The 20,645-nt window shown below is 43.8% G+C and overlaps 2 protein-coding genes across 2 annotated transcripts; one reads left to right on the top strand and one right to left on the bottom strand.

Moving 5' to 3' along the window:
- The first annotated feature begins 574 nt into the window (after positions 1–574).
- On the top strand, positions 575–3,022 carry LOC111955316 (trophoblast glycoprotein). The gene is made up of 2 exons (XM_023975519.2): positions 575–1,334; positions 2,005–3,022. Exons 1-2 carry the CDS (start codon positions 1,072–1,074, stop codon positions 2,882–2,884), a joined length of 1,143 nt encoding a protein of 380 aa, XP_023831287.1. The 5' UTR covers positions 575–1,071; the 3' UTR covers positions 2,885–3,022.
- Positions 3,023–14,015: 10,993 nt separating this feature from the next.
- LOC111955258 (uncharacterized) lies at positions 14,016–16,250 on the bottom strand. Its single transcript, XM_023975431.2, has 4 exons — positions 16,134–16,250; positions 15,964–16,022; positions 14,240–15,874; positions 14,016–14,083 (listed from the first exon to the last, which is right to left on the bottom strand). Exons 1-3 carry the CDS (start codon positions 16,154–16,156, stop codon positions 14,244–14,246), a joined length of 1,713 nt encoding a protein of 570 aa, XP_023831199.1. The 5' UTR covers positions 16,157–16,250; the 3' UTR covers positions 14,016–14,083; positions 14,240–14,243.
- Between the last annotated feature and the right edge of the window lie 4,395 nt (positions 16,251–20,645).

Genomic DNA, 20,645 nt, shown 5'->3' with positions numbered 1-20,645 from the left:
TTGTCAATGACTTTGGCGGGTATTCAGATGTATTCAACTTGATGGCTCAAAATATAAAATAAATTAAGAACTTTCCATTTTACATCTTGCTGATGTGGACCCCATGAGTGCTTATTCAGTGCCCCAATAGTTATAATCAAGTGTCATTCCACAAGGATCTGGGAATGTGCCAGTTCTTAATCATCTTGGAGCTTAGGCCTATAATTCTGCATTTTGCGCTTCTGGTTATTATTACATATTGGTAGAATCTTAAGCCTAGAGTACCTGTCTATCTAATAGCGTGAAGATAATGACTTATTTCATAATTATTCGGTAATCGCCTATTAATAGGGTCGTATGAGATATATCCTAACAAACTAATCATTTGAAGGCATAGGTTGCAAACATTGATCCATGTTTAAAATCTAAGAAGACACTGTACCAACTTCTACACTTGTTAAGGTTTTTGTCAAATTCAATAGTTGCATTTCTCTTTCCCGCCCGGTGTAGACATAGCCTGCATGCTGTTAATTAAAGTGGGAGGACAGAAAAACTCCGGACGGGGTGAGAGGAAAGCTGAAAAGCCCCTCCCCGCAGATTGTAGCCTACGATGCGATGGTGCTTTAATTTCATTGTTTGAGAGGAGCGACGCTCGGTGTGCATCTGCTGGGATCAAACAGCCCCGACAGAGAGATCCCCTTTTGTCATGGAAATCAGACCCTGACTCTCAGTCACACGTGGGCTTCAGAAATGCTAAGAAGTTGAACATCCAGCCAGGACTTGTAATACAGAACAGAACGGGTCAAGGTGATGGCGAGGACCAGTGTACGATAGGACTCTTTCCACGTTTCACTCTCATCGGCAGTAGGATATATATATATTTATATATAGCTAATGTGCACAGTCAATGCGCTGTAGTTTTTTTGTCGCGCTTAGAAGTAGGSAAGAAGGTTGAGTTTGTTATTCTTTTGAAATTGCAATCAAGTCATTTTCGGTAAGTGTAATTCGCTCTGTATAGAATACTTTTTTGTTTTCAATGTATAGAAACTATATTTATCACTGTTCTGGTATCGCGTAGCCTGTTTTTCAAAAATGCTGGATTTGGCTCTTCGGATGGTTTTCTGTGCGCTGTTCTGTTCGATTTCTGCGCGCGCATCCGGGTGCCCTCTTCGTTGCGAATGCTCCGAAGCTGCTCACACGGTGAAGTGTGTTTCCAAAGACTTGCGGAGTGTCCCGTCTGGGATACCAGGGTACACGAGGAATCTGTTCATAACGGGAAACCAGATCAGCAGAATTGGACCGGAATCGTTCAAAGGGCTGGACAATATAACAACGCTGTCACTGAGTAACAATAGGTAAGAGAAACATTGCCTAACAAAAAAAAAACTGTTTTCTAGTTTGGCCTAATTTTATTTGCCCAAGTTTATATATGCCTCATGATTTGAAGAGTCAATGTATTATAGCAAAAATGTCATAGTTTGTCTGTCTATATATATTTTCACACACTTTTGAATGCATCTTATTAACATGAATCCTTTGATGAATGGCATCCTGTTATGTTGGGTAAACTTGAATCAACCATGTGCTTACTATTTTTCTTTATTTTCTTTATTTAACTAGGCAAGTCAGTTAAGAACAAATTCTTATTTAGAATGATGACCTACCCTGGTTGTGATACAGCCTGGAATCGAACCAGGGTCTGTAGTGACACCTCTAGCACTGAGATGCAGTGCCTTTTTAATTTAATTGAACCTTTATTTAACTATGCAAGTCAGTTAAGAACAAATTCTTATTTACAATGACGGCCTACACCGGCCATACCCGGACGACGCTGGGCCAATTGTGCGCTGCCCTATGGGACTCCCAATCACGGCCGGTTGTGATACAGCCTGGATTCAAACCAGGGTGTTTGTAGTGACGCCTCAAGCACTGAGATGCAATGACTTAGACCACTGCGCCACTGTTATTATAGACCATGAGTGACTATGCATCCTCTGCTTCCTCTGTATCCCTCCCTCCCTGCAGGATAACAGAGGTAGAGTCTCAGACGTTCTCTGGGTTGCGTTCCCTCCGCTCTCTGGACCTGAGCTCCAACCAGCTGTCTGTCATCAACCCAGAGGCCTTCACTGTTCCGGGCCACACTCTCAGGGAGCTCAACCTCAGCCGAGCTCTCTACAACCACTCCTCTCTCGTGAACCTGGCTATGTCMCTTCGCTGGTCCACCCTGGTTGAGCTCCGGACCCTGGACCTGTCAGGGAACAGGCTAATCTACCTGCCCTCTCACACCTTCTCCTACCTTGGGGGCCTGCGGAGGCTCATCCTGGCCAACAACTCCCTGGTGGCCCTCCACAATGGCACCTTCTCTGGGCTGGACTCTCTGGAGCAGCTAGATCTGACCCTTAATGCTCTGCGGACCGTCCAGGAGGAGGGCCTGGCTGAGCTGGCCTCTCTGCCCCCCGGGGTGAGACTCCTTCTAGGGGAGAACCCCTGGACCTGTATCTGTGGCATGGAGCCCTTCGCTGCCTGGCTCAACTCCTCCCAGGGGCATGTGGGGGACGCAGAGGGCCTGGTGTGTGCCTTCCCCTCAGACATGAGGAACACCTCTCTGCTGAGGCTGGCGGCTGGACAGGCTGGGGCGGGCGGGGACGGGGTGGCCCTGGGATGCCACATGGTGGGTGAGGGGGCGGACCTGGCCCTCCAGACTTCCTACGTGTTCCTTGGGATCGTCCTGGGCTTCGTGGGACTCGTCTTCCTCTTGGTCCTCTACCTCAACCGGCAGGGCATCAAGAAGAGGATCAATGACATGCGGGAAGCGTGCACGGAGGTGTTGGAGGGATACCACTACCGCTACGAGCACGACTCCGACCCCAGGCTCTCTCAGGTCTCCACCACAGCAGACATTTGATGATAGGACACTCAAGGGGCTTCCATGATCCTTCTTTCATAATCAAAAACGTTTTTTCTATTGCATTTATAAGTTGATAAGATCATGTAAAAACTGTACATGTGAATTGTGTGTAAATATAAACATACAGTAAGTATATGACTGAGTATTGTTATTGTTTTCCTAGTAGCTTTGTCCATGATTAAAGCATGCACTCTCTCATCTGTAGTCCTTCACAACCAGTCCTCACTTTCAGTCCACACATCGTCTGAGACTGGGGATTACCCATGGCTAACAAATGGGCATTGACAGTGAAAGAGAACTGTTGTATGGATGGGGGACTGATTGACTGTTCTTCTACATTGATTTCCCCCTCTTAAAAGTGGGGCTTCTCTGTCTGTCCTAGAATGAAGTGTCACGTGAAGGAGTGAAACTACATTTGGACAGTATCGTTTATGTATGTTATGATTCTTGGAACAGAACAGATATGGATGAATATACTTAATTCATGAAGCTGAAGTAATGAAACTGAAGACTGTTCTTATACATTTCACCTGCTATGATTTTACTTAAGTATTGTTCTTTGAGAGGAGGTCTTGTAAATGTATATACTATTGCTACCAAGCTCACATACAGCATAATTAATCAGCTCATGAGTTGCAAGTTGTGTGACACCAACCCCTGTGAAGCTTATGCACAATGGCTATGCCTGAAATTGCACCATATTCCCTGTATGGGCCCTGGTCAAAAGTAGTGGACTTATAAAGGGAATAGGGTGCCATTGGGACGCAGACAATCTCTCATTGAACTCTGAGGGCCAGCTCACCCCAGGACTGAGGAGCATTTCTTTGGTCTTCTATCCATCTGCCCCAGGGTGCCTGAAAGGAATCCCAGCAGATTAGTCTCCATAGCATTCCAAAGGGAGGAGAACCTCTCCTCTAAGCTCTCCTAAAAGCAACTCTCTCTCTCAATTGAAAAGGGCTGTATTGACATGGGAAACATATGTTTACATTGCCAAAGCAAGTGAAATACACAATAAACAAAAGTGAAAATAAACGAATCAGAAATGAGCAGTAAACATTACACTCACAAACGTTTCAAAGGAATAGAGACATTTCAAATGTCATATTATTGCTATGTACAGTATTGTAACGATGTGTAAATAGTTCAAGTAAAAAAGGGAAAAAATAATAATAATATGGGTTGCATTTACAATGGTGTTTGCTCTACACTGGTTGCCCTTTTCTTGTGGCAACAGGTCACAAATATTGCTGCTGTGACGTCACACGGGTATTTCACCTAATAGATATGTGAGTTTATCAAAGATAAGATGAGAAGAAAAAGGACTGTTCATTCAGTTCACACTSCACAGCKAAAGTCATCCAGCAACGGAAATCTCAAAACCCTCTTTCATGAAAATGTGCTTTGTTTTAAGTTCTCTAGTTTTATTGTCAAGATGATGAGAACCAGGACGAAGCTGGGGCTATAGGGCTGTAACTGGGGCTGAGGCTGGGGCTATAGGGCTGAGGCTGAAGCTGGGTGTGCATGTGGCTAAGCCAAAAGCAATCCCTCCTCCTTGAAGACAACAAGCCATTCTCTTTAAAGGAAGGAAAGCCTGGCTGGAGCTGCAGCTTTTTCTGTTTAAGGGACATTTTTCAGTGATAAGATACAGATGAGTCTGGAATGCCAGCAGCAGAGCAGGCAGTAGTAGTTTCATTGAGAGGCCAAAGCCTGTTCTGCTCTTATTAACCAGTGCCGTGGAGGAACTGTTGTCTTCCTACAACAGAAATATACTATTTGTTTTACACTTCAATTATATTTAATTCCTCTACTGTAAACAGTGTTTTTGACTAATTTGTGAAGTGATAGTTGACTTAAATGGGTTGGGCGTAGATATGAAGGGGGTCCGGGTCTCTTTGAGATGTGCTCTTTGTCATGATCTGCGATGTTTCTGTCATGATAATTGGTCCCAGGTTAATGCTCAGTCTGGTGTGGGGAAACTAGAGGGAGAATTAAACAACAAAGAACACATTTCTTATTGATTTCTAACTCCATTTGATGTTTTCATTTTGATTGCATGTTTTTTAGTTGAATAAGAAAGCCTGCACATTGTGTCGAATCCTTTTAACCAAACTTGAAATTCTCTAGGCATATTTGAATTAGGTTTTCCTTTTTTATATATATTTCAGATAAAAGCCTATAAGTGTCCGCCTGGTTTTGCCATAGCCCTGGTCAAAAGTAGCGCACTATGTTGGGACTAGGGTACCATTTCAAACAGACACAATAACTTCATAAAACAAGAAGGTGCTCTGCTTTGCTGTGGTTGAATTGAACAAAGTTTGACATTACTTTCTGACTCTGCTGGCTCTCATCACAGTGTTGTTCCTCATTATCCTCCTGCACAAAAGCTGACTCACTCCCTCTGTGGCCGTGGTGATGTAGGACGTGTCACAGAGAAAGACCGAACTACGAGCAAAGCTCCACTGCTAATTGCAGGGAGTGCTGCYAGAGAGAGAGAAAATAACTTGAGAGAGAGGGTGAGAGAGGGGGAGGGAGGAAGAGAGAGAGAGAGATGGGGGGGTGGGGGTTGTGCCTTTCCTTTATCATATTGAAATGTTATTCAAATCTCTTTGGTAGTAATAATACAGCATTGGTTACACACTTAGAGTCAGCCAATTGTGCGGCATGCTAAAAATGACCAAATAAAGTATTATTGAAAGGTACAGTATTTTTTTTTAAGTCTGTCTATTCATTTATGTTCATGGATGGTACTGTGAAATTGGGCAAGTCTTCAGGTCAAACAAGTGAATTGTGTATCAAATATACATTTCCCAAGTTGCAGAACCCAATCTATGTGGCCATTTACACTGAGAAGAGAAAGCAATTGAGGCTACTACAACAACAAAACAAAGACAGCCTCTAGCTAATGGCGTGTTCTGTGAACTGTGCATTGTCCTCCCATGCTAAGATGCTTTGTGATGTGATAGCAGCTAGCGTCTCCCACAATCATGACTAGGGTGCGTCTGAAATGGCACCCTGTTCCCTTTAGTATACTACTCCAGCCACCCTAGTCATAGACGTCTCTCTGCTACCGCACGGAAAGCGGTACCGGAGCGCCAAGTCTAGGTCCAAGAGGCTTCTAAACAGCTTCTACCCCCAAGCCATAAGACTCCTGAACAGCTAATCAAATGGCTACCTAGYCRATTTGCATTGCCCCCTCCCCCTTCTACACTGCTGCTACTCTCTGTTATTYTCTATGCATAGTCACATTAATAACTCTACCTACATGTACATATTACCTCACTTACCTCAACACCGGTGCCAGTACATTGACTCTGTAACGGTACCCRCTGTATATAGCCCCGCTATTGTTATTTACTGCTGCTCTTTAATGATTTGTTATTCTTATCTCTTACTTTTTTTGTGGGTATTTRCTTAAAACTGCGTTGTTGGTTAAGGGCTTGTAAGTATTCGGTGCATATGACAAATAGAATTTGATTTGATTTCGATGCCCATTCCCTATAGTGCACTACATTTGATGATGGACAGTAGTGCACTATATAGGGAATAGGGTGCCATTTCAGGTACAGCCTATGTCTGGCAGTCTGATACAGCAGCCATTATCAGTGAAGTGTCATCGTTCCTAATAACTGCCACTGGGAAGGAAATCCATGAGAAGTAGGCCTATTTCCATTTGCCTTTATGCAATGTGTCATGACAAGAGCAAAGCATGAGAATGAATGTAGTAGTGCACTATAAAGAGAATAGGGGGCAATTTGGGATAAAGAGAATAGGGTGCAATTTGGGATGCAGACAGACAGAGATTGGTGACTGTTGGTCATTACTTACCCCTCAGGTTATTATTGGGTGGATCTGTGACTGGGTTCGATTAACGGACTTATGATATCTGGCTTTGGCCACAACTGTTGTCTTGAAAAATCAATGGTGTCAGTTTTCAATAGGCTGGGCTGCAAGGTTGTCACGGCAGGGAAGGAAGAGCAGAGAGATTGTCAGAGAGCTAGAGAGAGACAGACAGACAGATAAAAAGACAGACAGACAGACAGATAAAAACAGAAACAACAGACAGACAGACAGACAGACAGACACAGACAGACAGACAGACAGACAGACAGACAGACAGACAGACAGACAGACAGACAGACAGACAGAAACAGACAGACAGACAGACAGACAGACAGACAGACAGACAGACAGACAGACAGACAGAGAAAGAAACAGAGATGGGGAGATAAAGAGAGAGAAATAGATTCAATATAAACTGGCAATGTCTCTCTCCATCGCTTTCTATACATCAGAGGAATACAGCCTAGCTAGTTAAAACCATAAGACAAATTAAACCAATTAGCTGTTGTTTTTTGTTGRTGTTGTTTTGTGTTGTATGATGATGAAAAATCATGTTTACATCCCCCACATAGAAATGATTGCCACAATGATAGCACTGTCTCTTCTAGAATGTGGCAATCAAAATACTTCCATGTCTCTCTCTCCCACATGGGAAGTTCCTGTTTGACAGAGAAAATCCCTGGTTTATAGTTTGCTTTTCATTTCTTCTTTTCCGCTTCAAGCAACAAGCTGGGTTTTTTTAACGACTTGAATGATACAAAAGTTTTGCAAGACCACTGGGCAGCTTTGGAAGAGGCAACTTTCATTCTTTGATATTTTATTATTTTCACTAATCTCTGCTATGCGGTTTGGCTATTAAATAGAGAGAGAAAGAAGGGAAAAAAATATTTTTATGTTTCTAAGTTACTTTTGAAAACGTTCCTCTCAGGCAATTAGCCATTTATATGAGTCCTTTCTGTTGGGGAACATCTTGACGCCATTAACTGGGTTTAATCGCTATGATAGAGAATATGGCTTAAAAGTGAATCCCACATCTGTGAGAAATTGAACATGTAAAAAAAGAAGAGACCACAACAGTCAGTGGCATGACGACAAAGACAAAGTGGCATCCACTTGGCCGCAGGATATGTAATGGCAAACAGACAGACGGAGCTCTGGAGAAGGAGGAGCAACTTTCTTTGTCTTTCGCTCTCTCTTTCTGTCCCTCTCTCTCTCTGTCTCTCTTCCTCCTCTCTCCCWTTCTTTCTCCCTCCCTCCCTCACATTTTCTCATTCTCTACCCCTCTCTTCACCCCTGCTTCCACTCTATTGAAGCATCTCTCTTCCTCGCTCTTCCTCTCGCTGCCTCTCTCTCTGGTCCACGGTGGTTCCTTTCTGTGACAGATCTGTAGCCCCTCTAGCCTCTGACTCTGTCCAGAACGAACCCATGACATGTTGAAGTGGAGCACAATTGGTTTCAAAGCAACACTCATTATCCCAAGTCTTACACCGTCGTAGCAAACGGCGACAGAAGTCAATCCCAACCCCCTTTACATGACCAGCACCTCATTGGAACCACAATCAGTTAGAATCAGCATACAAATAACATACAATATGTTACTGTAAGATTCCTTTCCTTCACATTTGGTGACTCTCCTATTTATCACAGTATGTCCACGGCCATAGTTCCATCAATTGATTGAAATTGAAGCGCAGGCTCTCCTCTTCCCCTTCACTCATTTAACCATCCCTCCATAGACATATCATATTGACCCAGCCGTATCTGTATCTCTATAGCTTGGTGCAGCGACAGTAAGCTCTACACACAAACAGATGTGGGACCAGGCTAGTGTCTCCTGTCCAGCATGTCAAAACAGTCCTGAGACAATAGACAGCTACAGAACCACAGAGGGATTGGCCCATCTATTGTTCTGGTGCTCAATTGATCAATGGTAGCTAATAGTGTTTGCCAGAGGGTGGAAGAGCAGGGAGAGGTGGGAGAGAAGTTGGTACAGCTGAAGCAATACACCCATTAAAGCAGAGCAGCCTCCCATTCATCACTTTCAGAAGGGCCGGCTGTATCGACACACACAAAGGCTGCGTTAACACCGTTAGAACAATTCAGATCTTTTGCCAAATATTTGCATATCTGAAACCTAACTGATTAAAAAAACACATGGAATCTGATCTTTTGACTTCAGCTTTATTCCACCTCCATATGTGGATATGAATCCTGATACAAACCTGATCCTTCATATGTGACCTCTGTCTGGATGCTCAGATCAGATTCAGATTTTCTTGCTCACAATGATTTATTTTTTCTTCAAAACTTGCCATTGTTGGTCTGATTACCAACAATGATGAGACAGCCTACAGGGAGGAGGCGAGTGCCCTTGGAGTGTGGTACCAGGAAAATAACCTCTCACTCAACCTCAAAAAAACAAAGGAGCGGATCCTGGACTTCAGGAAACAGCACCTCCCTATCCACAGGGAGCACCCCCCTATCCACAGGGAGCACCCCCCTATCCACATCGACGGGGCCACTGTGGAGAAGGTGGAAAGCTTCAAGTTCCTCAGCGTGCACATTACTGACAAACTGAAATAGTCCACCCACACATACAGTGTGGTGAAGAAGGCGCAACAGCGCCTCTTCAACCTCAGGAGGCTGAAGAAATTTGTCTTGGCACCTAAAACCCCCACAAACTTTTACAGATGCACAATTGAGAGCATCCTGTCGGGCTGTATCACCGCCTGGTGCGGCAACTGCACTGCCCGCAACTGCAGGGCTCTCCAGAGGGTGGTGCGGTCTGCACAACGCATCACTGGGAGCAAACTACCTGCCCTCCAGGACACCTACAGCACCTGATGTCACAGGAAGGCCAAAAAGATTATCAAGGACAACAACCACCCGAGCCACTGCCTGTTCACCCCGCTATCATCCAGAAGGCGAGGTCAGTACAGGTGCATCAAAACTGTGACCGAGAGACTGAAAAACAGCTTTTATCTCAATGCCATCAGACTGTTAAATAACCATCAGTTGCAACTTAGAGGCTGCTGCCCTATATACATAGACTTGAAATCACTGGCCGCTTTAATAATGTTTACATATTTTGCATTACTCATCTCATATGCATATACTGTATTATATTATATTGTATCTTCTATTCTACTGTATCTTAGTCTATGCCGCTGCGACATTGCTCATCCAAATATTTATATATTCTCAGTGTTAATACTCAAATCATATTTTGTTCACATGCAAAATGGAGTGTGGACAGTCAGAAAAAAAGATTGGATATAGAAAGAAAAGCTGATTTGGGTTCTTAGGGTGGCTGTGTAAACACAGCCTTATACACACAGGGTGGKTGTGTAAACACAGCCTTATACACACGGTGTGGCTGTGTAAACACAGCCTTATACACACAGGGTGGCTGTGTAAACACAGCCTTATACACACAGGGTGGCTGAGTAAACACAGCCTTATACACACAGGCTTTGGTTGTTGCTGAAGTGTTGGGGTCTGCTTTATCCTAAGACTGGCCTGGATATGTATGTGTTGGGGTTTTATGGCGGGGTACATTCCATCATAATGGTCTCTACCTACCTAAAAGTAATACAATGCCTCTTTTATCACAAGACTTCCATTCACTACAGATTGGTCGACTAGGGGATTGAGCGCTCAGAGAGTTAGAAACATAGGCATTTGGTAAAAACAAAAACAGTCATGTGAAGCGGAGAGAAATACTGAAACCACACTAATGTGGCTTCCCTCTGAAGTCTTCACACAACCATTCATCTGAGAAGTGTGGGTGGAAGCATGTGTGTGTATGTGTGTGACGGTTCCTTTGTCTGTCTATCTGGCCATGTGGCTTGTAAGAAGTTATGTTCTGTTGTAGCTGTGGTTGTTTAGAGGGGATGAGGTTAGGCAGTTATTAATTAGACATTCAGTTTTTCCCTCACACACACACACACACACACACACACACACACACACACAACACACACACACACACACACACACACACACACACACACACACACACACACACACACACACACACACACACACACATCCTTTGGGGATCAAACAATTGATTCCCCTTTCAACATTTTCCCTAACCCCTAACCCCTAACCTTTAATCCTAACCCCAAACTCCTAACCCCTAACCCTAATTGTAACCCTGAATCTAAACAAAACGTGGATTAAGGGGTTGATTCAGAGGGGTTGGGTTAAATGCGGAAGACACATTTCAGTTGAATGCATTCAGTTGTAAAACTGACTAGGTATCCTTAGCCTTTTTCCTTCCTGTTTTACTATCCTAGACTTCATCTAATTCATGCATCAATGGCCGTCATTGTAAATAAGAATTTGTTCTTAACTGTCTTGTTTAGTTAAATAAAGGTTAAATAAAAAATGTATAAAATAAATGGTCTGATATCTAGTATTGATTTAAGCTGTGAGGACAAAGGGCCAAAGACCAAAACAATAAATTCATCTGGAAGCAGCAGTCATCTCAACACATCAGGGACCAGTTCCCCTTCACTCTCATTAAAGGCCCACTGTGATCTCATTAAAGGCCCACTGTGATCTCTCTCGTTAAAGGCCCACTGGGATCTCTCTCGTTAAAGGCCCACTTGGGAATATCTCTCAGTGAATAAGAATAATAATCTTAGGGATGGTTTCCCGAACACAGATTAAGCCTAGTCCTAGACTAAAAATCATGGTCAATAGAGATTCTCCAGGACAAAGCTTAATCACTGTCCCGGAAACACGCCCTCAGATCTATTCATCTCCTTTTCTCGATTTGAGATGGCATCTCGTTTCCTCACACAGCACATATCCGTCTTGTGAAGTGATTATAGATATCAATTTACCAGTATGCGTAGTTTACTGAGTCAATTGGGACCTTTTAAATGCACAAATAAAATGACACAAATGTATATGTACAATTATTGTTATTGTGGTCAAAACAAAATCTAGATGTAGAGTTGGCAGCTATTATTGTAGTTAATATTATAGTGGCTGAAATAAATGCTTGTGTAATGCTAGAACTCTGGGACAGACTTGGACAGGGCTCTGCTTCACTTGTCATTTCTGATGATGAATCTGTGATCTGCGTGGTCACAGCGGTAGGCATGGCTCTCTATAGGTAGCTTGACCTCTCGCCTGTAGGGGGAGGAGTCTTATGCCTCGTTATATCTCAGGTTATTATTACCTTCATTTCTTCCCCACAACGACCAGATGCRGAAGCGAGAGGGGGCCTGGCACGCCCGACAGGGATCTGAAGCACCTGATTGGCTGGGAGGAGAAGTACGTTCTGAAGGTCAAAGGGTAAATTCTTCCAGAGAGATGAGAGGAGACACCACCTGCCTGGTGTTGTGCTGACGGTCGCACCTCTCTCTCTGAATTCTACTACTGACATTAAAACACGTAACAGACAGGGACAGTCAGTGATGTAGGCATATACTGTACATCTGTCAACCTCGAACAATTCAATGAAACCTACCTAGCGCAAATATCACTACTACTACTAATACTGCTATCACTACTACTACTACTACTATCACTACTGCTACTATCACTACTACTACAATCCCTACTACTACTATTATCACCACTACTACTGCTACCAATTCTATCACTACTACTTCTACTACTGCTACTATCACTTCTACTACTTGGCATAGAGCCAGAGAGAGAGATAGATGGAAAGAGAGCTCAAGATGTACGTTGTACAGTATGCCTATTATGATGAAACATCATGGGTGAAGCAGATTGTTCAATGGCCTGAGTGTCATCGTCCCATTAGAGAGAACAGTCACCTCCGTCCTCTGTTGATTAATAGATCTCATTTTCAGTATGATTTATGACACCTTCCTCTTCATGCAAATCTACAATCCGTCTAAATGTCCTGTCAGAAAGATAGTTCCTGCTGATGCCAGTGGAAGGAAGATATTTTTCTCTTTCTATTATTTATTTTTCTTTCAAGTTCTTTTCTCTTTTATGAATGTTCCCAGGCGTGATGGAAAAAAAGAGAGGAAACGAAACAGCTCCTAAAAGAATTCCCTCTGTGCTTCCGCTACTTCCTCTGGCAGGAAATAGCATAGCTTTTATCTGAACCACCACACATGGCTGGTCAATGCATACGAGGTGTTGCTCTCTCTCCATTTAACTGTGACAGGGGTAAATCTGTTGTTCCCTTCCTGGCTCGTCATACACCTCACTGTAAATGTCAAACAGGTCAACAATAATCTAACATCTCAAATGTAAGGAAACATTCTGAATCTTAACTCCACGGCTAACTAGTCAAACCTTTGATCAAACTATTTGATATCTTTCAAATACTTTGCACTTGAGCCTGTGTGGAATGCCAGATATGGGTTTGTACTCTTGGGATTATTCTATTGGTTCCACTGAGCCAGGCACAGAGGAAGACTTGGAGTGACTGAATACTATCTGAACCTAAGTGGTTTAGCAATGCCGTGTGTCTGATTAGAAGATGAGGGTGAAAGTGGGACAGACATCCTCATGGATACCAAGGCCTGATGACAAACACACCGGCTCCTCCAGRGCATCCAGGACTGGACATTGATGAGCCTATCATTAACAGATTGACACCCGCCAGACAGATGTGTTAGAGAAGCGTCCTACATAACTGGTGGCTAGGGTAATATACTACCCAGTTATAGTCTGAGTCAAATTGGTCAAGCAGGCACAATTCAGCATAGGTTTGCAAAGTGAAATTCCAGGTGCAACAAACCAAGACACTGGGTTATAAAGCACACATGCAAATACCTCAAAGACAACACTGCCATTCTATTACTGTAGTCTTATAGTTAGGGGCAGGAGTTCCCATCTGACCATGTGACTCCTAGTCATAGTACATTTGTCATGCTAACATATGGTAGGTATTAAGGCAAAATGTAGGGCTCATAAGGGGACATGAAGATCAGAAATGTCATGGTCATTAGCACTAACATAAAGATAAGATATCAGGGGTCAAATAAATATGATTGAGTTTCTGGAAGAAAAAAAATACATAATCCACTTTGATGGTTGTTACAAACTAAGTCAAGTTGCATTAGAACCTGAAGTGTGCTCTGGGTCTCCCCAGCTGCAGGGGGTGAACGAAGCATCATTAAATGTTAAGCCCAACAGTTTCAGGCTCATTGTAGAGGTCCAGTCATGCAACATCTTATCAAATGCCAGCATACAAAAAGTCCTGCTGGACCAAGCAGACATTTGCCAGTAAAGATTAGTCTGATAAAAAAAACTTAATGGATACAATAACAGCGAGACTGAACTTGGATTAGATTCAATGTTATTTATTAAAACCATTGAAGTAGAAAGCCTGGCATCACTTCATGGTCTCAGCACCTAGAAGACAAACCAGTAGATTAGTAACAAGCAAACATGACAGGCTGCCCAATTCTGATCCCCCCTCATTGTCAAGATCAGAGTGGCAAAAAGATCAATAAGCTGCGTGTGTAAACCTAACAGGCTAAGCAGCATAAAAATAAACACAGCTCTCACTTAGTCATGTTCTGGGCTCCCATCTAGTAGAGCGTGAGACTTGGACGAAGGTGGTGCTGGGGCCTTCCTGCTTGGCAGGCAGAGTGTGGTTTTGCTGTGYCTTGTTAACACTTGAGCTGGTTTTGGAGTGGCTAGTGGAGGCATTACGCCCACGATGAATATGGTCTTGGAGCCGACGGATATGAGTGCCACCGTAGCGTGCTGGGATGTTGTAGATGGAGACCAGTGCAAAGTTTTGAGGTGTGGTGGTGGTACTGCTAGTCCTGCTCTGGGTAGGGCCATGGAGGTTAAAGAAAATGCTCTGGGTAGGTCCTTTGGCATAGCTAGGGATTGACTTCACAGCATTGGGAGAATAGCTGGGCTGATAGCTTTGCCTGGGGGCAGGTTTAGAGCTGCTTGGTTTCTGCACATAGGTTGAAGAGCTGCCAGCCTGGGCAGAACTGTGGAGGATGGAGATTGGCCCACCGCTGGCAACATAGCTAGGCTGGTAGTGCCCCATCTGACCAGAGACTTGCCTGTGGTTGCTTTCGGCAGGTMTAGWGCTGCTTGGTTTCTGCACATAGGTTGAAGAGCTGCCAGCCTGGGCAGAACTGTGGAGGATGGAGATTGGCCCACTACTGGCAACATAGCTAGGCTGGTAGTGCCCCATCTGACCAGAGACTTGCCTGTGGTTGCTTTCGGCAGGTGTAGTGCTGCTTGGCTTCTGGTTGGCGGCAAGGACATTCTGGCTGTAGATTGAACCACTGCCACCCTGGTTAGAGGGAAACAGGCTCTGGCGTGGTGTTGCACCAAGGGTAGAGCCAGGCTTGTAGGTTCCATAGGAGTTTCTACTAGGCGTAGAACTTGGGGTAAAGAGACTGGAGATAGACYCCAGGCTAGATATAGGGATACTGCTGCTTCTGGAGGCTCCATCTATTCTCTGGGCAGAAGTTTGGGCATATTGACTAGAAGTTGAACCACTACTGGCAGAGGCATGTCTGCTCTGGTATGGCTTGACATATTGAGAGAAGCTGGGCTTGTACACATTTGTTGCACTCCCACCTTCAGTAGACCCAAAATGCAGAGGACCTGATCTAAATGAAGTTCCTGAAGAACCACGTGAGGGAGCTTGAAGGTTAGGGGTGGAAGCCATTTCCCTTACGGACTGGTAGATTCCACTTTGTGCCACAGAATTCTGGGGGGTTGATTTGAATAAATGGCTTCCCAGGAAATTATGAACAGATCCAGAGTTGCTTGAAAGAGGCTGTAATGGAAAGGTTTTGGGCTGAATTCCCTTTGCTTCCCAACTTGAAACCATCTTCACTGCACTAGGGTTAGTGACACTTTGGCCTGAGGTTATACTGGCAAGGGTGTGACGCTTGTTGTGGCTGACAGAGGTTCTACTGGCTATAGAGCCAGAGAGGCCTAACATTCTTGGGGCAGGCTGGATAGAGCTTGAAGCAGAGCCTCTGAGGGATAGTTCCTGGTTATGGGTGTTGGGTCCAGTCTCTCTGGGAGTAGCATCACTCTGGACAGAACTTGAAGTACTAAAAGCTGGTTTGATTTGATCCTGAGGATAGCCATCACCTGGTTGTGTCTGTTCATCTTCCACTTGGGAAGAGCCAGAATACATGTAGCCTCTTAATCTCTGGGCATCTAAACAGATTAGGGAAAGTATGAGTCACCTCAATTTTAAAGCTGATCTTCAACACACAAAAAATGACAATGTATTGTTCATGCCTTACCATGTGGAGCACAAGCAGATCTTAAAGGTTCTGAGAACATGGAGCAAAGCAACAGAATCCTGTTAAGAAAAGAAATTCAGTGCCTGTGCAACACAAGTGAAATTGAACAACATCAAAGTCAAGCAGGACCCATGTAGTAGATCTACAAAACATTGATCAAAGACTCTTACCACAAATGAATTCCAAAAGCCATATCTAAGTACCAACAGACAAGCCACCACAACTATAGTTGCCAAGTTGAAACCGTAGGCCCACTGTGACTTACTGCCTTGCTTAATTACCATACTAGCTGGGTGTGTATTTATTGCCTGAACCTGCAATTGCCATTCAATCACTGGCTCATTGATTGATCACGTTCAGCTTTATGTCTTTGTTGAGAGAACAGATTTTAAATCAATCAAGGCTAGGAGAGAGGAAGGAAGAAGTTAAGGGGAGAATTGCTTACTCCTCGCGTCCTCTCTCCTCACCTCCTTCTCAAAACCCATTGAAGAAGAAGATCAGAGGGGCGGGACCTCTGGCTTTCTCATCCAATGGGTTTTGAGAAGGAGACAAGGAGAGAGGATGCGAAGAGTAAGCAATTGAGATCTTCCCAATCAGAGACTTAAGAAATTCATCCAAACAAGAGGGCTATCGTTATGACATCACAATGACATGCAGCTGAACATGATCAATCAAGCAAACAGTGATGACGACTGCATTTTCATACAGGCAGCCCAAATCAGATTTTTTTCGCACGCTAGTTGGTCTTTTGATCAATCACATCAGATATTTTCACATCAGCTCTTTTTCAGAGCTGATCTGATGGTCAAAAGARCAATTAGTGAAAAAAGATCAGAATTGGACTGGGTGTCTAAACATAGCCAAACATACACCCAACTGATATACCAACTACACAAGGCAGTAAGGATGTGTTTCGACAGGCAGCCCAATTTAGATTTTTTCCCACCACTAGTCGGTCTTTCGACCAATCACATTAGATCTTTTCACATCAGATATTTCTCAGAGCTGATCAGATTGGTCAAACGACCAATTAGTTTTAAAAAATCTGATTTGGGCTGCCTGTCWAAACACAGCCCAAGTCACAGCGCAAGCGGGCCTAAGTTTGCTAGCTGGCAGCTATTGCATTTTTTTGTCTGTGGGTGCTGTAGTACTTAAACGCCCACACTAGCAGAAATTCTGGATTTTATTTGAATGTTACAACCCACCAGCATGGCATTGTTTATTAATCAGAAACAGCTGCAAAGTTATTCCATGGAGCAATTTAAAATAGGGTGCGCAAACTTATGATTTTGGACCTCCACTTTTTTTTTTAACAGAAAATTATCTTTATATTTTTTTACTTTTTTAGCTAGTCTGTATTCAAAAATAAATAAACATAATATATATACACTGCTCCAAAAAATAAAGGGAACACTTAAACAACACAATGTAACTCCAAGTCAATCACACTTCGTGAAATCAAACTGTCCACTTAGGAAGCAACACTGATTGATAATAAATATCACATGCTGTTGTGCAAATGGAATAGACAACAGGTGGAAATTATAGGCAATTAGCAAGACACCCCCAATAAAGGAGTGGTTCTGCAGGTGGTGACCATAGACCACTTCTCAGTTCCTATGCTTCCTGGCTGATGTTTTGGTCACTTTTGAATGCTGGCGGTGCTTTCACTCTAGTGGTAGCATGAGACGGAGTCTACAACCCACACAAGTGGCTCAGGTTAGTGCAGCTCATCCAGGATGGCACATCAATGCGAGCTGTGGCAAGAAGGTTTGCTGTGTCTGTCAGCGTAGTGTCCCGAGCATGGAGGCGCTACCAAGAGACAGGCAAGTACATCAGGAGACGTGGAGGAGGCCGTAGGAGGGCAACAACCCAGCAGCAGGACCGCTACTCGCCTCTTGTGCAGGAGGGCAGGAGGAGCACTGCAGAGCCTTGCAAATGACCTCCAGCAGGCCACAAATGTGCATGTGTCTGTTCAAACGTGTCAGAAAGACTCCATGAGGGTGGTATGAGGGCCGACGTCCACAGGGGGGGTGTGCTTACAGCCAACAACACGTGCAGGACGTTTGGCATTTTGCCAGAGAAAACAAGATTGGCAAATTCGCCCCTGCACCCGTGTGCTCTTCAAGGATGAAGCAGGTTCACCTGAGCACATGTGACAGAGTCTGGAGACGCCGTGGAGAACGTTCTGCTGCCTGCAACATCCTCCAGCATGACCGGTTTGGGCGTGGGTCAGTCATGGTGTGGGGTGGCTTTCTTTGGGGGCCGCCGCCTCCATGTGCTCGCCAGAGGTAGCCTGACTGCATTAGTACGAGATGAGATCTCACGACCCTTGTGAGACCATATGCTGGTGCGGTTGGCCCTGGGTTCTCCCTAATGCAAGACAATGCTAGACCTATGTGGCTGGAGTGTGTCAGCAGTTCCTGCAGAGAGGAAGGCATTGATGCTATGGCTGGCCGCCGTTCCCACACACTGAATCCAATTGAGCACATCCTGAGACATCATGTTCGCTCCATCCACCAACGCCACGTTGCACCACAGACTGTCCAGGAGGTTGGCGGATGCTTTGTCCAGGTCTGGGAGGAGATCCCTCAGGAGACCATCCGCCACCTCATCAGGAGCATGCCAAGGCGTTGTAGGCAGGTCATACAGGCACGTGGAGGCCACACACACTACTCGAGCCTCATTTGACTTGTTTTTAAGGACATTACATCAAAGTTGATCAGCCTGTAGTGTGGATCAGCCTGTTTAATTTTGAGTGTTACTCCAAATCCAGACCTCCATGGGTTGAAAATTTGATTTCCACTTGATAATTTTTGTGTGATTTTGTGTTGTAGACATTCAACTATGTAAAGAAAAAAGTATTTAATAAGAATATTTCAATTCATTCAGATCTGAGGATGTGTTATTTTAGTGTTTCCTTTATTTTTTGAGCGTGTATATATATATAAGGCACTGCATCTCAGTGCAATAGGATGTTTCACATCTGGCCGTGATTGGGAGTCCAATAGGGCGGCGCACAATTGGCCCAGCGTCCGGGTTTGGCCGGGGAAGGCCGTCATTGTAAATAAGAATTTGTTCTTAACTGACTTGCCAAGTTAAATAAAGATTAAATAAATTCAATTAAATGGTTTCCATGGGTTTGATTGCATTCCATTAGCTCTCTTCAGGCCATTACTATGAGCCGTCCTGCCCTCAGCAGCCTCCTGTGATCTGACCATTTTATAAATGTTATAATTGCGTGATATTATAGCATTTTGCAAACCCGCTCCCCCCGTCGCCCCAAGATGAATGGTTTTGACCACTAAACTTTTGCTTCACTACACACTCCATTGCATTGATTGGTGTAATGTTTGCTAGAAACCACAAGTGTCAATCAAGATAATGAAAAGGCACCCYCGAAAGAAAATTCAAGGAACTTATGTCATTTGCGGCATGCATGATCATTTGCAAAATTATTGTAGCCTTTCATTTCCAAGGTTTCGATAATTTTTTGGGACATTAAATGCGCTATGCATTATGTGGGTTGAATGCTGCAATAACACATAATAATACTATTAATAAAAGTCCCAAGACGGTAGTGACTGCTTATCACTTATTAACCATAATTTATTCACATTACATTACTTTATAAAATATTTCAGTTGTTGTATATATTACATTTGCTTTATTTTATTACTTTATTATTTAATACCAAATCATCATCTCTGTAGAGCTGCTGCCTATGCTGTATGACAAAATCACAATTTTAGTAGTTCTTCAAAGTAAATAAGGCATACTTTACTGACTGCTGAATACCAACTATCAATCACTTAGATCATGTATTTTCAGGTAGATACCTCGCAAAGCAACTGCTGTCTATCCCTCTCTCTATCCCTCTCGATCACGCATGCTTCTGTCTCTGCTCTCCCTCTCCTTCTCTTTCCTACACTAACCTAATGTAGCAGGCTTTAAAGAAACACAGAACCGACAAGTAGGCGCACAATGGATTATGATCATGGTAGTTAATTACCACGTTTTCTGCGCTAAACTGTGTTTAATATTGGCCTGTTGGAAACGCCCTACTACATCGCACAGTTCGGGCTTGATCTGGTYTGCACATTGAGCTCACAGGGGGGAAAAAACGAACTAAATGGAATTAAAATAATTGAACAGATGTCTGTCAATTAACCGAAAAATAACCTACATTTCGGTTAATCACTCAGCACTAGGATTACGTCTGTTATGATTATCACGTCAGATTGTGCGATGTACACCAATTTAAAATCTTGATACCAATTTGACTAGATTGTGATGACAGAATTTAAGCAAATCGTACAATCTGAGATTGGTTTGAGGCTACGTCGACTGCAGCGTGTATTTGATCTGCGCATGTGCCAGCATCAGCAGCGCAAACCTCACTCTATGTATGAGTGAAGTGAGTTCCGAAAAACTGTACATTTTCACAGACAGTAAGGTATGCATGTTAGCTAAAACTCTCCTCCAATAGAAATCCCCGATCACACTTTTAGGTGATGTCATGGCGGCTTTGGCTAGCTAAATTCACACGTAGAAACATGTCACCGGGTCTAACGGTCGTCTCGCGCCGAACTGCGCATGTGCGGTCGTGAACTCAAAGGGACTCCTTCGATATAAAGTTGTTTATGACGAAAATGAAAACGTGTCAGTTTGTCGCTTTCACG

The sequence above is a fragment of the Salvelinus sp. IW2-2015 genome, linkage group LG30, assembly GCF_002910315.2.
Source record: "Salvelinus sp. IW2-2015 linkage group LG30, ASM291031v2, whole genome shotgun sequence".
Taxonomy (NCBI): domain Eukaryota; kingdom Metazoa; phylum Chordata; class Actinopteri; order Salmoniformes; family Salmonidae; genus Salvelinus; species Salvelinus sp. IW2-2015.
The sequence above is the reverse complement of the archived record's forward strand: the minus strand, read 5'-3'. Positions and strand labels throughout refer to the sequence as shown.